At 33.0% G+C, this 18,747-nt stretch overlaps 1 protein-coding gene across 1 annotated transcript in view; it reads left to right on the forward strand.

Annotated features, from left to right (window-relative positions):
- The first annotated feature begins 6,014 nt into the window (after nt 1-6,014).
- LOC149234778 (uncharacterized) overlaps nt 6,015-18,747 on the forward strand; it is a 44,374-nt gene continuing 31,641 nt past the window's right edge. The window contains exon 1 of the mRNA XM_089368378.1: nt 6,015-6,503. Within this exon, the coding sequence (XP_089224504.1) occupies nt 6,015-6,503 (489 nt within the window). The remainder of the gene's footprint in view (nt 6,504-18,747) is intronic.

Here is an 18,747-nt window from a genome sequence, read left to right on the forward strand (position 1 = left end):
CATAGACATAATTGAAGCGTTCCTTTGAGGTGATAATTTAAGGAGAGGATCAAACAACGTGTGAAGAAAGTATGATTCTTAATATTTAGATAAGAGTTTGACTGCAACATGTCACAGTAGGCTTGAATATAATCCTTTCATTGCTTACATGATTTGGCAATAGAATGCAACTCATTGTTATAGGTTGGGCATCTATGAAGACCATCATAGAGTGTCTGGCTATGATGGTGTCCTTCTTTGATTTTGTCTTCTTTATTGAGGTGTTTTTATTAGGATCATGATGCTTGAGCCCTTCAAATTGAATGAGAAAACTTACGACAACATTGTTGGTGTACAATATCAATTATTTTGCAAATGAAGCCTACTTGCGTGCCATGTTGGTGAACTAGTGATAAGAACCGGTGTGATAAAATATGAATAGACACTCGACACAATCTCGAATGTAGTTTAGGCATATATTTTGCATGGCGGAAAATTAAATTACTATATCTTCAAAATAGGGCATTTCTCTTTGGTTTTGTGGTTGAAGAAGATACAAAGTAATTTTCAAATTTTCCACACAATTAAGGACGTAGTAATCTTGAATGGATAATTGATTAGCAACTTTGCCAGTTCACTTTTATGGGTAGTTGAGGTAAAGGGCTCTTTGGTTTGGTGCTTGAAGAAGATAAAGAGTAATTTTTAAATTTTCCACACAACTAAGGTATTACTCTTGAATTGATGGTTGATTAGCAACTTTACCGATTCACTTTTATGGTTAGCTGGGGTAAAGGCCTTTTTAGAAGAGGTTCTTTTTTTGGGCTTTGAGGAATCAACACTGGTCATCGTAATTAATGTAGGGAAGAAATTATAGTTAAATTTATATCTTTATTTTAGTTTTTTCATAATTATTAAAGAGTAAAGAAGGTATAAATATATTTATAGGTTGTGTTGTTGTGGCTTTTTTTTTCGCAATGTTAAATTAGGTGTTAATCTAATATTGAGGAATATGGTTTGTTTTACTATTCTCCATAATCTATTCATCTCTTTGCAGTTATTCTTGATAATGTATTTGACTTAGTTATAAGCCTTTGAATTTAATTCCTTTTGAATGTGATCAAAGGATATAAACTTGAACGTTCTAATCAAATCCATAAGTCTAATAATCTATTGATCCAAAAAATAAATGTTCAAGGAAGTATAACCTTTCAACCAATTTATAATATCCTTTGAATCCACTATCACTTCTAAATTCAGATTGTTGAAGTGACACAATTAAAATGACTAACATAAATGTCTAATTTGTATTATTGTAGTGCTTTTTAAGTAGTCATATTTTTGTTCCTAAACTAAATTAGTCATTCAAATTAGTCATTTTTAGTTGCATTATTTATTATCTAGTCATATATTTTAACTTGAGACTAAATTATTTGTTTATGTTAATCGTTTTTAGTTGGGTCACTTAAGATTGCTCATTTTTCGTAGTATTTCACTTGGAAAAGTTGCAGTGACTAAATGTCTTAGTCACCTCATCACTAATCTCATCATTTTCTACTAGTCTATGTGTACCATGACATTATCCAAAATTAAATGTGGGAAGTTTTTATATTGTTCACTAAGGCAAGTGTGGAGTTTGACTAGCTAAAAAGAAGAGCCTAGAGTAAAGATTCTTTCTATGAAAAGGAATTTAACGTGTAACAAATGGTCTTTTTATTTTTCTGAGGCTTTATTATTAGTGAAAAGGTTGTATTCTTGAACAAGTGGCCACAATATAGACCTTCTGAAGGACTATGAATATCTTGTCAAACTTCTAATATGAATTTATAGAAATCATATTGTTATAGATTTGTTCTATATATAGATACATGGCTTGTATGTCTATTATATTATTGTCTCAAAATTGAATAGAAATATATCTCATAAAATTGCATAAAAATTGATTGTTGGGATGAGTTTACTTCATCTATGCTCACAAGGAAGTTATTCATGTTAGTATATATTGTTACACCATGAATTTATTGGTAGAATAATCGATTTTAAAAGAATACATTGCATGTGGTATTTTGGATATTGGGAAAAATTATTTAAGGATTCAAGTTTTATATATAGGTTTGCATAATTTTCTCTCTGAATATGTTTTTCTTTCTAAATATGCTTTTTCCTCACAAAAAATTGTCTTATTTTATTTTCTCCTTAAATAATAGTGTTTGTGACATTAATTTTCTCAGTGAATAATGGTATTACTAGTGTAGATTTCTTCTTATCCTTGATCTTCTCATTTTCTTTTCCATTTAGCATCAACATTTTTGTTTTTATTTTATGAGATTATAGAGTGGAATTTAGAAATAAATATATTCTTGACAACTTCATTCTTAGTACCTATTTGGCCTTCTAATAGAATCAAGACTCTAGAAGTCTATTGGTAATTTAAAGATAGGTTAAAATTTCCATTTTTAGTATATTACATGACACTTGTTACCTTAGAGGCATTTGAGGGTTTGACACATACAAGCCTAAATTATATATATTTATCGAGATAATTAGTCATGTAAGGAATATTAACTACTTATTTTGTAAATTAGAAGACATTTTCTTGTACTTGCCTCGAATTTTCTAATCTCAACTATTCAGCAAATCTTCCTACTAGAATTTGTCCAACTTGTCCACAACATTGTTGTGCAGGAAATCCCTTCGGTAGATAGAAACAATCACTCTAGTCCTATGGGAGGATCATAAAGAAAGACAAAAATGTGAAAACTTTCCTAGTTTATATCAGAAACTACAAAGAAAGGTAGATGATCTACCTCACGCTAAATGCTAATGCCCTTTGGTGTTGTTCTCAATCTTCTCGCTTCTAAGATCAATCCTCTTTATGTCGTTGTGGATGAATACCTACAAGGAAGATCAAATAGAAACAATAAAAGCATACATAGCATAATTCACTCTAACATAAACTATGTGACATATCAAGGAGTATCACACTAAATGAGTAATGATTTACACACTTATGGAAAGAAAACACATAATGTATTATTAATAAGAAGTAAGGGAATCATACAACCACTTAAGCCTTGATGTTGGAAGCCTCCATTGGATGAGTTTCCAAGTCCTAGCCAAGACCGTCAAACACTCCTTTCGCTTTAGAAAAATGGGTGGCATTTAGGCATAAGGCAACCAAGCAATAGCCAACGAGTTGTGGATAGTAGGGATCTCATTTATAGGGAAGGAGAGGGAGTTAAGGATGCTTAAAAGGAGGGATAGGTTCCAAAACTCAAGGGAAGGATCCATGAAAGTAGGCTCAAGCACCAAGAATGAGAGATCTCACTCTAATCCTTATTCACATGTAACCATCTCGTTGTTCTCGAGACTTATAGTAAGAGAAGCTTCTCCTCCGCTTTAGAAAAACTATCTGAAGAGGTTCAACGTGGTTTTTCTTATAAAAGTCATATTGGAAGTGCTAGGTAAACATAGTCCAACAAGTTACTAGGACAGGTCACTAGTGGTGCAAAATGCATTGATCCTGAAACCTAGGTTTTTGAAAAGCTTTCTCATAAATTCTTTTAGGGCATTTTTTTTCTTCGTGGATGCTTCTGTATATGTTTCATACTAAATACACTAGTAAATTTTTTCATTTTTATGCTTCACGATACGGGATGAGAAGTGTGACAAAATACTATGTAACAAACATAAGAAGATAAAGTTAACATATCCACTAGTATTCCATTCTACAACTTGATTAGACAAAGGAAAAGATTAACTCGTATTCAGTGACATGTCCTATGACTATGAGAAAGATCTATAGCTAAGACCTCGTTTAAAAACCACTATAACATTTCTAAATTTAGAAACCTCATACTATGATAGAACTAGAACTATAAAAGAGAATAATATATTTCCCGATTATGATCGGACATCACACTTCTTTAAACTCACATTAATTCTTTATATATATAAATTTAGTGTACATATCTTATTATATATAAAGTTGAACAACCCCTTTATAAACAATAACTTTATAATTTTCGAGATTATTATTAATGTAGAAACCAACTTTACACTATGCCTTTTAATATTAGTAACCCAAATCTACTTTTCTTATAGATTTTTGTATATTAAATTTACAAACCAATTAAATTCAATATTAAAAAAAAAATTAATTTCTATTGTATTATTGATATAAAAAATGTAAAAACCATATGACATTTAAAATTAAATTCACAATTCATTCTATTATTGATCTAAAGAATATAAAAGCCATATGATACCTAAATAAATTTACAAATCAGCTAAAAATTTTGATTTTTTTTTTCTTTTAATTTTTTGTATAATAAATTTGTAAATTAATTAAAAACTATTTTAAATTTTTTGTTAATTTATTTTTACCTAAACAAATATAAAAAGCATTTAAAACCATTGGACGGTCAAGATTAAATTTACAAGCCATTTAAAAAATTCTGAAAAGTTTTACTATTTTGTTATTTACCTAACTAATTCCACGACCTTCAAGGTTTTAAAGCTCAAATATTTTATGGATTTTGTTACATCAAAAACAATTAATATTTCTAAGCATAGAAGATTCTCCTCTCTCCGTTATGAGAGAATATGAAGTAAAATTCCATCCCAATTCCAATTAACTTTGATATCTTGGTTTTCATTTCATTAATATATTAAAAAAGAAAAATTGCAATCTCAATCCATTAAATATACATTATGACAACAATTCACAACCTAGACACATGGATCGTTCTCTATAGCTTCTGAGCCTTGGATTACACCTATATAACCAACTAGGTAAGTGACGACAGCGACCTACAGTTGTTGTTTTTGCTTCTTATATGTATCTATTCTCTATAAAATCCTAACACGATCCATTTAAGGACTGCCAACGGTTTATCCGTTCTGCCATTCTCTCTTATGAATCTGAATCGAAGGAGAGCACCTCCATGGTTGATCAACAATCACGTCTTAAATCATCTCAGACATCATGCTGGAAATTTGAAGCACCTTCCTCTTCTAGCACCATCTACAAGTATAGACCCTGCCAAACTCTAACAGATAATCACGATAGAACTATCAATATAGTAATTGATTATTCCTGTGGTAATATGATTCAGGGTCACTGATTTTAAAATCATTTCCTGCCGGCCTAGAAACGTTAGCACAACACCTACCTCTACCATGGGGAGGCCGTGCAGAGACTCGTGATGTATAGACATTATCATTTTGTAGAGGTACAAAGTTGGTAACATAATTTGCGGGGGGAAGGAGGGGGAGCGGGCAGCAAGGGACTCAGACTCTAAATGGATAGGTAGCTGTTGTTCCTCATCTAGCAAGAGGTGATGATAGGTAGTATTCATAAAGGAAGTTGCAATGGTGACTACAGGACTAGAAGCCATCAGATTAGCCACAATGTTTCCTCCAACCACCTGTCCCTGGGCATCGGCGAAGTGAATAGTGACGCCCAACCCGGTATAAAAACCCCCGATAATGAAAAAATCTCGAAGTGACCTCGGACAGAGACGACTGTGCCGGATTTCATGTATTTTAATATAGACATTTGATTCGTTTATTTTATTATAAACAATGGAATGGAATCCATTGATGGTATAAATTTATCTTAATTAGGGATCTATTAAGTATTTAAAGGAATCAAATTTTTTGATATACAAAAGTAAGGAGCTACGGTGATTCTCGACAAGGAAGATTATGTTTGTAAGATGAATGATCACCTAAGCTGTGGCAGTTATAAGAAGCTAAGCAGCAATCCCATCCCCAAAATCGTGAAGGATGTAAAAAAGATTATCTCTAGTTCAAACCTTGACGAAAGGTTAAAAAAGAAGTTGACCCCCTCCTGTGAAATTGTTCCCAGAATCTATGGATTACCCAAAATCCATAAAGAAGGAGTCCCCCTTAGACCAATAGTTAATACTATTGGTTCCCCAACCTATGAGCTTGCGAAATATGTTGCAAAAATTCTCAAGCCCCTTGTTGGAAACACTGATTCCTTCATCAAGGACTCCCAAGACTTTGTGAACATGATTAAGAATGAAAAATTGGAACATGATGATATCCTTGTAAGCTTCGATGTGGTATCCTTATTCACTAAGATCCCTCTTGATGAAGCCATTCACGTTATAAATGAAGTTGCTGATCCAGGGACTGCAAAGCTAGCTGAGATCTGCCTAAGGTCGACCGTGTTCACCTTCCAAGGAGTATTTTATGAACAGACATCCGGTGTGGCAATGGGGTCTCCCCTTTCGCCAATAGTGGCCAACCTTTACATGGAATACTTTGAAAAGAAGGCCCTGAATTCATACCCCTTGAAACCAGGCTGGTGGAAGCGATTTGTTGATGACACCAATATAAAATGGACTCATGGTATAGCAGAGCTCGAAAAGTTTTTCACTCACTTAAATTCGATCTCACCAGACATAAAGTTTACAATGGAACTTGAAGAAAGCAAGAGCATTCCGTTTTTAGACGTCCTAATCATCAGAAAAGAAGATGGCTCTTTGGGCCACAAGGTGTTCAGGAAATCAACCCACACAGAGAGTTACCTCCATGCCGATTCCCACCATCACCCTGCGCAAAAGATTGGTGTTCTAAACACACTGGCCATCAGAGCCCTTCGAATTTCCGACTCAGAGCACCTAGAGGAAGAGAAGAAGCACCTAATCCTAACTTTTAAAAGTATAGGCTACAAGGAGCAGGAAATTAATAAGGCCATAAAGAAAGCTAAAAGGAAGTTGTTGTCCCTTGAACCTAAGGCTCAAGACCAGCTTAACTGTGGTACTGTTTTTCTTCCGTATATCCATGGGGTTACGGACAAAATCGCCAAAGTCCTAAAAAAAAAAAAAAAAAAAAAAAAAAAAAAAAAAAAAAAAAATAAAAAAGAAAAACATTATGACTCATTTCTCTGCCCCAGGTACTATCAGACAAAGTTTGAGGTCTGTTAAAGATGATATCGACAAGCAGCAGCTTAAAGGAGTTTATAAAATAGAGTGTTCCTGTGGAAAATGCTACATTGGTGAAACAGGTCGCTCCCTCCAGACAAGACTAAAAGAACATGGCGCGGATATTAAGAAAGAAAGATCTCATACTTCAGCCCTGGCGGAGCACTCCTTAAAGACAAAGCACCATATATGTCTCGAAAGCGCATCAATTATTGCTAGGGAAGAGCAACATCAGAAACGAAAGATCAGAGAAGCGCTTGAAATCATCAAACATCCTCATAATCTGAACAGAGATAATGGCGTGGAGATTAGCGGGAGCTGGCTTCCCTTGATCAAGGAAATGAAAAGCGTAAGCACTTCCGCCCGTAATAGGTAAAGGCCTCAAGCAGGTAAGTTATCCCTCTCCTTTCTTGTGTCTTTAGTCTTTGTTTTCATTTAAATCGAGGTATAGGATTTTGGTAAAATTCTAGAATATTCTAACCCTAGATATTATTTCCCGTTTGGTCCCTAGGTTAAAATCTATTTCTTATAAAATTTCCCCTGGGTTTAACATTAATCTCCTTTAAAATCATTATTATATATAAAAACAAATTAATATTAATAATAACATTATTAATAAGAACTATTATTAATAATTTTATAATTAATAAATAATATAATTGATATAAATAAATAAATAAATAAATAATATTAATTAATATATTAATAATCATATTATAATTAATAATATATTAATAATAATTTAATTAATATATTGAGGAATTATTTTATAATTATAAATAATAATATATAATTAAATAATTAAGAATAATAATTAATATAATCATTATAATTAATATTAACTAATATATTAACAATAATATAATTTAATATAATTAATTAATATTAATAATAATAATTTATTACATAATTAAAATAATTAACATTAATAATAATAATATATTAATATTATTATTATTATTAATATAATTAATAATATTATTACCCAAGGTTTATTCTCATTAGAATTATTCCTTCCTAGGTATAAAATTAAATTAATTTCATAACAAAATTAATTCTTTAACAAATTTATTTAATATTAATAATATAAGTAATATGATTAGTTTTATAATTAATAATATGGTTAATATAATTAAATATTAATTAATTAATAAATTAATAATAATAATATATAATTAATATAATTAATAATAATTAGTATTAATAATATATTAATAATATTTTAATTAATATATTTAGGATTAATAATATATTAAAAAACAATAAATAATTAATATAATTAATTAATAACATTAATTAATATTATTAATATAATTATTAATAATTAATTAATTAATATAATAATATTAATATTATTATAATCAATTTAATTAAATAATATAATTAATTAGTATTATTAATATTATTAATAATTTAATTAAATTATTTGGTTATTATTTTCTTATTAAGATTAATATTAATTATCATATCAAAATAAATATTTTTAAATTTTTTTTAACATATTATAAAAATTAAAAATAAAAATTAAATAAAAATAAAAATAATAAAGTTATTAATTCAGCCGACTTGTTTGTTTTCATAATCGTTTCATCCTCATCACTATTTATTACCTCTCCGCTGCTCTTCTATCATCATCATTCTCTCATCCTGAAGATGGATCCCACTTGGGATTCGAAACGTCGATCCAAAAATGATAAAACTGTGGATTCTCCGGTCAATTATTTAAAAGATTCATCCCACAGATCTCTAAAATCCAAAAAATTTGAATTTTTTTTAGTGTTTGATATACTCCTTGTTAAGATGGATCTATAGTTGTTCTTTTTATTTTTTTTAAAGAAAAATTATGCTTTTGATATTTCTAAAATAAAATCAAAAGGTATAATCTCTTGGATACATAACAACTCACTCGATTTCATAATTGAAATTTTATCTTAGCAACGAACATAGGATTTAGTCATATAGTAGCATAGATTCATCTTAAACATAGATCTAACATGAGCTGAAAGAGATCAAATTTCTTTATGTGCAAACTTCTTTTAGAGTCCAAAATACAATGTGTAATGTTTCATTGTTTAAATTGCATTTTGAATACTATATAGAATACACAACTTAAACTTGTAACTCCAAAATATCCTTGTTGGATTTAGAAATAAAAAGGAACAAATTGTAAAATACTAAGACCACTTCAAATGTTTTAACCATAATTGTTTTTTTCTATATAGAGATATATATGAAGTCCATATCAACATGAATTAGTTAACATGGCAATTCAAATAGTTTATTTAAATCTCGTTTTGAAATACTTTTTTAAAATATAAGATTTAATCATCTTACTCACATTTTTATACTTCTCATTACTTTAAAAGAAATTATATTACGGCATATGACAACTAACTAAGAATGCATAACATATTGATTTTTGTTATTTATCATAGCCGACATTGTGTTTTTATTTAGATAATATTTTATTTTTATTTTTATAGGGACACATCGCCCTGATACTAGGTTGTAAAATGAACCTTTCGGTTCAATAAAGAAGAAAGACTAACATGTCAGTCTAAAAGAATTATTAAAGAGATTAAAGGAAAATATTGATGACAAAACACCATTGTGGAATTCTGAATAATTTCAAATACAAACAACGAAAAGTAGAACTTTCTTTGAGATCCAATCTACTAGAACAATATGCTCCCTATAATGAAATATTCTCTTGAAGTATTGGTTCTCTTTTGTGATGATCTTAATGTCCTCCAAACATAAATGATATTTAGAATTTTCGGAGTTCTCTGTAAGTGTTGAGGTATGTATATATTCACTTCTAATGTCACCCTCATGTTCATATATCATTATTTTGAAGGATCATTCAATCTCTCCAATGCAACACTTCCCATAGGAACATACCACTTTATAAACTTCTTTCAATTTCTATTGGTCAATACTATCTTCTACTGATCCCATTTTTTATTTGATGCAACATATTCGATCAACTATAACAACAATGTTATTCTTTCTTAAAACCTAGGAAATTTTCTGAATTACACTTTCAATATAGGGGAGATGTGTTTTTATGTTGGATAGTTTTGATCTCCGAGGAGAAGTGATTATTTTCCCCATTTTAGTGGCCATGGAAATACCTTTTATTTTGTATCCTAAATTCTTGACGACCTTAGTAAGATGGTCTAAATCTTCATCAAGATGTTTTCTGTGAGAGATTCTTAGGGCTATTAAAATGAGTTCATTTACAACACAAAGATGTTTTCTGTGAGAAATTCTTAGGGCTATTAAAATGAGTTCATTTACAACACAAATTTTCTTAGGTGTATAGTGATGCGAATCAACATGGAGATAATTGTTGGTGTCTTTCTTCTAAATCCCTAATGACCCTAGGTCCCATCACTATGTCGTAAATAGAATGTCGAGGAAGAGAATGCTATTCTTTTTTGAGAGTGCAATAGTAAACTTGATGTCATCTAATATCCTATTGTTGTGTTCAAGGAATTTCGTAAGTTTACCTTTTCCACATTTCCATTTAACATTAATATCATCGACGAGTATTTTCAATATATTATGTTTCAAGTGAATCAATTAATTTTTTATATATTATTATATACTCATGAATTTTTGTTTGTAATATTTTGTAGCATTTTTAGTTTTTTAACCATATTTAAAACATGTATTATGTTGTTATTAAATTATTTTGAGTTTTGGGGTTTCTCTTTGTTTGGTTCCTTTAACCAACTATCTCTTGCTTTTCACCTCCGCCTTTTCCCTTACCCTTATGTATTATTAGGCATTCTAACATTTTTTTCTTGATACATTTGTCCTAATGATGGGTTTTTCTATTGACTCAAAACTGTAACATTAGAATAAGAAATTTGGATATCATTCTAGTTAATTACTCTTCAAATATCGACCATATAAATCTACAATCGATGACAAAATATACAACAAATCTACCCTCCCTTATATACCGAATAAGTGAGGGGGGATAACATAATAAGGACATAGTTTCGTACTAGTGAATCACCCTCCAAGCATCATCTTCGTTGGAATGAACACCCCCCCATAAGATGGTGAACTCTCTAACAAGCTATTATACCAAAGATTACTCTTCCATGGTTTACTATACAAGTGCCCTCATGACAGATGATTCCCCTCTAACTATGGGCTACATGCCATCAATGTTTTTTTCATTTGATTAATTGACTTAGAACCCCATTTAGCACATTAATAAGGCTTCTATTGCATCGTGTCACTAAATTATCTTGCCAAATGTTTATCTTTTCACATTGTATTTCCATTCACATTGTAGAAATATATTGTCATGCACTGGCCATATTTACCAATAGCTACCCAAATACATGTAGGAGATATATTTGGGGTCGAAGATAGAGAGTGTTACACTTTTCATCCACCCACTATAATAATATATTTCTTATTATTATTTCTTAGATATAATCATTATTGTATCTCCATAAAACTCTTATAAAATGTACAAAAAAAAAAAAAAATAACAACATTTTATGCAATTGAAAAAAAATCTTATTTTTATTTCCTTGCCACTTTATATTATCAGTGTTTATTTCATATGATTTTTTAACTAGAGTACACACATATGTCTACATATACAAGGTGTCTTCTACCATCCACCCCTATGTCATATTATGCATGACCCATCCCATGATAATACCATACTGTTAAATTACTATTTACTATTGTAATTTTAGGGAATATCTTCATTGGTCCACTTTCGCCTAACCTATAATATCAGTCCAATAATAATGAATCATTCCAATGGTGGACTTGAAGTTCACAGAAATGTACTTCCCTCGATATCTCAATTGATGTCTCATATTAGCCATACAAAACTAAGTATTTGCTTGATTCCTTCCTCAACTAACTAGGTCTTTGCTTACAACTTTCTTCGTGATAATCTCTCCCTACTTTCCCCTTTTTCACCTCCCCTCCATGTACACCCCATATGGTCCTCCCTCCTATGTACACCCCCATACACTACATATTTCCCTTTTGTTAATCCCCTAGTTTCCCCGCTCACCTTGTTTTTTCCTACCTTTTTTTCTACTATTAAAACCCCATGTATAGAGATTGATAACGTTATTTATGTCACTTAGTTTCTTTGTTTTTTTTAGCATTTCTTTAGATTAGAATTTCTCTTTAACTATTTACTAGTTAACCCATTATTGTTTAATTAATCAACATACTGTTATTTTAGGTATAATAGAATCCTAAATCAATATCTATAGTATATTATTATTTTACATATGCCATGTCTAATCTAATTTATAATAATAATTGAATATTATATTAGGTTTACTTTAAGAATCTAACCTAATCCCGTATTGCAATAAAATAAATCTTTTCTTATTATTTTATCATGATATAACGTATAATACACTGTAATATTGGTTCAATATTATGGTTATCATTAGAATCAAAGAAATCATATAAATGTAACTATTCTTTAATATATTATTAAAATTGATATGATATACTAATATATATTATTATTTCTTAATTTAACTATTAATTATTGGCTTTTAATAATACCTTATATTATTTAGAGTTTGTTATAATTGGGCCTTCAAATGATCTAATCTACTATTATTAATTATTACACTAACACTATATAGTGTCTTAATATATTTTTTATATTATTTATTTAATTTATAATAGTATTTATTAATATTATTCTTATATTATATAGTGTCTTAATATATTTTTTATACTATTTATTTAATTTATATTTGTATTTATTAATAATTTTTTTATATTATTATATAGTTATCCATGTTTTGTTCGTAATATTGTTGTTATCATTTTTAAATTTTTAATATTATTTAAAAGATGTATTACTAATAATTGTTCTTAAATTATTTTGAATTTTATAATTTTTTTTGGTTCTTTTAATTAACTATTTCTTGACATTCCATTGAATTTTTTAGAATTATGTTAACCTGAGGCGGGTGGAGCAGAGAGATGGTTCTGAACAGGGAGCGATAGGTGCGAGCTGGAAACAAAGGAGGGGTAACAAGGGGGAGCTCTACTCCCTCCTACAGTCATGTAGTAACGAACAGAAGCAAGGAGATGGGCTCGAATCGATTCAAGCAAACTATGGAGGCAGGAACGAAGAAGATAAGCACAAAAAAGCCAGAAAGCATCAAATCTCATGAACAAGAAGAGAATCACAAGGAATTCAGAATAGAGAAGAGAACAAGAGATAGTAGTTAGAGAATTGAGCACAAAACTGTGACTAGACTCTGTAAACCTAGGTCAACCATTAAACCTTAGGTTGTCTTAAATGATCTAGTGCTATAGGTGCACAGGGATCACATGGCGACTTATGCGGTTATATTGAAATTTATGGGAATATGGCCAACGGAGAAGGATTTTTACACATGGATAAGAAACCACTGGAAACCAAAGGGAGAAATAAACCTTCATCTTGGGTCCAAGGGTTTCTTCATAGTGGTTTTCACAAACCTAGAGGATAAAGACATAGTGTTCGAAGGAGGACCATATTTCTATGCTGTTGCAGGCCTCTACATGCAACCATGGGTGATGAATTTTGTCCCGGAGCGAGAAACATTCACATCGGTACCGGTATGGATAAGAATCTACTCCCTACCTTTAGATTATTGGTCGCTTGAATCCTTAAAAGCCATAGGCAATAAATTAGGTCATTTTTTAAAAATATTAGATGCGACTTTGCGAGATAAATATACCTCCTTCACTCGCATATGTGTAGAAATGGACCTATCAGGAGCACTCCCAGATGAAATTATTCTAGAAGTATATGATGAATAATGGGTGTAGGCGGTGAACTATGAACATGTCCCACTCAAATGTCATAAATGTCATGAACATGGGCACCTCTTCAGAGACTGCCCACTCAACAAGCTAGAGGACAATATGAAAACCAACATAAGCAAAGATCCTGAACACTTTACCAAGGTGGGAGGCAGAGGGAAATGAGGGGGAAAAGTACCAAAAGATACCTAGCAAGGATAAGAAACCAAGTCATAACAGTTTTAAGATTTTAGAAGAAGAAGGTAGGAACAATGGAATGGACAGGGCACCGGAGTATAATCCTGCAGAGAAGGAAAAAGATGATAACATGGAGGTCATACATGAGAACAAAAAACTAATGGAGGATCTACCAAGCACTATGGAACTTAGCAGGGACCATGAGATGACCCCAAGTGAACTTGGTACAGAGTACCAAGAACTACAGGAGATTATTGAGAGGGAGAATCTTGACCTAGAAAAGTTCCTGGAGTAGGGAACCAACAAAGGTGTTGATTCTCTACCACAAGAGGAGTTTGACAGAGTGCAACAACTCTTCCTTTGGAGATCTCAAGAAAAGGCTGCTAGAGACAAAAGGAAACATGACAGTGAGGAAAATAGAGGGGTAAAAGCGATGGAGGTAACATTAGGACACTCTACCAAGAACCCAGGCAGGAAAAGAGGAAGGAAGAGACAGAATGAGCTGCTGAAAGAGTGTGGGAAACTTATGATTAACTTAGGTAAGATGAAAGATCTTAATAGTTACTCATTTACAAACCTTTCATAATGAAGTTCACAACCTGGAACATTAGGGGTCTAGGAAGTAAAAGAAAACAAAGAAATGTCAGCAATAGAATAAAAGAAGAAAACCAGATATGGTGTTTATACAGGAAACAAAATGTTCAATAGAAAAAATCAGAGAGATACATATAAAATGTCTTATTAATTACGAGTATCTAGAAGTCAAAGCAAACAACACAGCACAAGGGATTCTCACTCTTTGGAATCCCCAGAAATTTGGAATCCTGGATGCTTTACCTTTCAATTGTTATCCAACTTTTGGGTGACAAGGAACTCTATATGATCACAAATGTCTATGGTCCTCAAAAACTTGAAGACAAACTCAGGCTTCTCACCTCACTGGAGGAGCTAAGAGAGAGACATCCTGTTATGCCCTAGATTCTGGGAGGGGACTTCAACATGATGAGATCTATTATAGAGAAAAAAGGCGGGACGAAAATACTAGGCAGAGACTCCATTGCCTTCCAGAACTTCCTAAGCCACATGAGGCTACTGCATATGGAGACAATAAATGACACCTTCACTTGGAACAACAAGAGGGGAGGGACTTCTCAAGTTGCCTCTAAACTAGATAGATTTATAATCTTGGAGGACCTCTTTCTCACTGGCCTGGACTTGACTGCTTTAATCGTTCCTTTTGAAGGCTCGGATCACTGTCCTATCTAGCTTGAAGCTTCTTTTATAGGCACTCTGAGGAACAGACCTCTCAGGTTTGAAAATGTCTAGCTCACTCACCCTAACTTCATCACTAATATTGAAAAATGGTGGGTGGAAGACATGCTCATTCAAGGCATGAAGATGTTCCTACTAAAAAAGAGTCTGAAACGCATCAAACTCAGGCTTAAAGAATGGAACAAAAATGAGTTTGGCAATATTTTCAAAGCCAAAAGAGAAGTTGAACAAAAACTACAGGGAATCAACGAAATCCTCATCATAGATGGCTTTACTCAGGAAAGGAAAATGCAAGTTGACTCTGTTCGACATGAATGGGAAAACATATGCCAGCAAGAGGAGATCTTCTAGAGATAGAAATCGAGAGTGTAATGGATTAAAGAAAGGGAAAGAAATACAAGGTTTTTTCACTAGTCAACCACGGATCACAGGGCACATAACAGGATTGTAAAACTCAGAGATCCTCAAGGGAAAGAGCTAAGCACCTACGAAGAAATGGAATTTTTTCTGGTGCAACATTTTCAAAGCATAGCAGAGGAGCCTCTCTCAGATAAATCGTAATTTATTAACAACTTCACACAGTACATTCCAAAACTAGTAACCAGGGAAGACAATTACAATCTCAACAGGCCAGTGACTGAAGAGGAGGTCAATGAAGTCATCAAAGAGATGCAAAATTGGAAAGCTCTAGGCCTGGATGGGTTCAATGTAGACTTCTTCAAAACATGTTGGGAAATAGTCAAACAAGATATCCTTGATGTTGTGGAGGACTCGAGAAAATCAAAAATAGTTTTAAGGGCGCTCAGTGCATCTTTCATACCCTTAATCCCAAAGCAGTAAAAAGCCATGACACCAGATAGATTCAGACACATAGCTTTATGCAATGTGGTGTACAAAATTATTTCTAAAGTAATTACAAATAGAATCAAGCCCCTTCCTCCAACCTTTGTGTCTGGGGAGCAAAAAGATATGTGGAAGGAAGGAAAATTCTCAATAACATCATTCAAGCTCACGAGGTGGTTTATTCTCTCAAGAACAATAAGCAAGCAGGTATGATCATACCACTTGACCTAGCGAAATCTTATGATAAGCTAAGATGGTCGTACATTAGGGATGTACTAAAAGCGTATGGCTTCGACCACAACTGGATAAGATGTGTAATGGCCCTTGTTACAACAGCTAGTTTTTCAATCCTACTTAATGGCTCTCCATCCAGAACATTTAGGCCTTCAAGAGGCCTCAGACAAGGAGATCCGCTCTCCCCCTTCCTCTTTATTCTCATGATGGAAGGATTAGGCAAAGAGATCAATTTAGCCAATGCGGAACGAAGAATCCATGGTCTCAAACTAACTCTGAATGGGGACACCTTGACTCATCAACAATTTGTGGATGACACCATGCTGCAGAGTACACCGACGGTCAAGGAAGCTAATGCTTTCAATCAAATCCTGAATGATTTTTCTATGGCCGCTAGTACAGAGGTAAGCCTCACAAAATCATTTTTTTTTCAATACTGGCATTGCTATTCAGAGAAATATCTCTAGAATTCTTGTCTTTCAAAGAGATCAACTACCCTCCAAATATCTAGGAATACCTCTCACCGGAAAACCTCTAAGTAAGGAAGTTTGGGAGACAGTGACTAATAAACTGTAGGACAAAATCAGAAAATGGACAAGCAAATCTTTGAACTTAGAAGGATGGCTAGTGCTTATAAAGGTTGTCCTACAAACCATACCCATATTCATGTTTTTAGCTCTTCCTACCCCAAAAGAAGTTTTACAACACATCAGGAACGTCCAAAGAGATTTTCTTTGGGGAAAACGAGAAGAGAGAAAGAAATGGGCTCTGGTTGCATGGGAAAAGCTCTGCAAACCCAAGACCCATGGCGGTTTGGGACTTCACGACCCGGAAATCCTAACTAAATTTTTGGGGGAAAAACTTTGGTGGAGATGGCTAAAGGAAATGAAAACCCCTTAGGCTAAGCTCTACAAACAGAAGTATGTAAATAACTGGCAAGAAAGGGACCATATTCGAATGACAGGGCTCATCAAGGGCTCACATATTTGGAACAATGCTTGGGAGAATAGAGCTATTGTTTAGAAGCATAGTTTCTGGGAGATGAGAGATGGAAACCTAGCCTGGTTTTTGGAGGATAACTGGTAGTAGGAACCTAACCTATGTAGAGAAGGACTAGATATTCTAAAAAATGACGCTGACAATAAAGGGTTGCTTAGGGTAAGTGAATTTTGGCATCAGACAAGGGACAATGGCAAATGGAGAATGGGGAAGGACCTAGTATACAATGAAGATACCCCTTTGAAGACCCAGGCTGAAGTTCTTGTAGTGATCCTCGAACAGAGAAAGACTTTATCTTCAACTTCGTCTGACCAACTAAGATGGTGAAGAAACAGTGAAGGAAACTTCAACCTCAAAGAAGCCAAAAGAATTTCCACTGGACTTGACTTGATAAGATATGGAAGCACCTATGGCAAAACCCACACTAGATGAAAATCAAACTGTTCATGTGGTTGGTACATCATAAAAAATTTCTTACTTGGGAAAATCTAAGAAAAATAGGTTTAGTTGGTCCATCTAGATGCCAGTTATGTGGTCTGCAAGGAGAAAGGACGGATCGCCTACTTAACCTCTGCACATTAACCTCTACCTTATGGAATTGGCTAGCCTCAATCTTTCGGCAAACTGACAGGGACAAAAATAGCATCACTAGAACTTTGAAGAATTGGAGGAAAGACTTCTCAGAAAATGAAACAGTCAACAAAGCTTGGACTCTAATTCCAGGTTTTTTGATCTAGGATGTATGGAAAGAATGCAACAATAGGATTTTCAAGAATAGAACTAGCTCAACCCAGAGCATCATAGCTTAGATTTTAAGACAGTTCAAAGAAACTGTGAGCACCCTTCTGAAGCAACCCCGTGAGAACCCTCCTCCAAACCAGGATGGCCATATTCTTTTGCATTTGGGTCTCCAATTGCCTATCCCCCAGGGCATAAGCATGATCGTAAGACATATAATGGTAGGGAAGGACTTCTGGCAACCGCCCCCCCATGCCTTTTTGAAATTTAATATAGATGGAGCCTCTGAGGGGAACCCCGGGGTTGTCGGTTATGGAGGAGTCATAAGAGATGACCAGGGAAACATAAAAGTCATCTTTCATAGTCATTTGGGGAATGCCACTAACAATATGGTGCAACACATGGCCTTAGAGCAATTCCCACAAATCTTGATTGAATACAATTTACACAATACCATCATAGAGGCAGACTCTGAATTGACAGTTAAATCGGTCAAAAAGATAGGCAACGACACAACACCAGAGAAAGTATCAAACCACTGGTGGTTATTGCAAGTCTATCAATGTATACAATCCCACCTAAGAGCCCTAGGAACACTCAAATTTGTTCATGTGTGCAAAACCACCAACAGATTAGTGAATCATCTGGTGAATGAGGGTGTGTTCTGTACAAGAGATAACAGAAGCTATGCATGGGAGTTGACACCATCATGGAAACTACGTGA

The sequence above is a fragment of the Pinus tabuliformis genome, chromosome 8, assembly GCF_031772625.1.
Source record: "Pinus tabuliformis cultivar Carrire ecotype Pingquan chromosome 8, CPIR1, whole genome shotgun sequence".
NCBI classification, from domain to species: Eukaryota; Viridiplantae; Streptophyta; class Pinopsida; order Pinales; family Pinaceae; genus Pinus; species Pinus tabuliformis.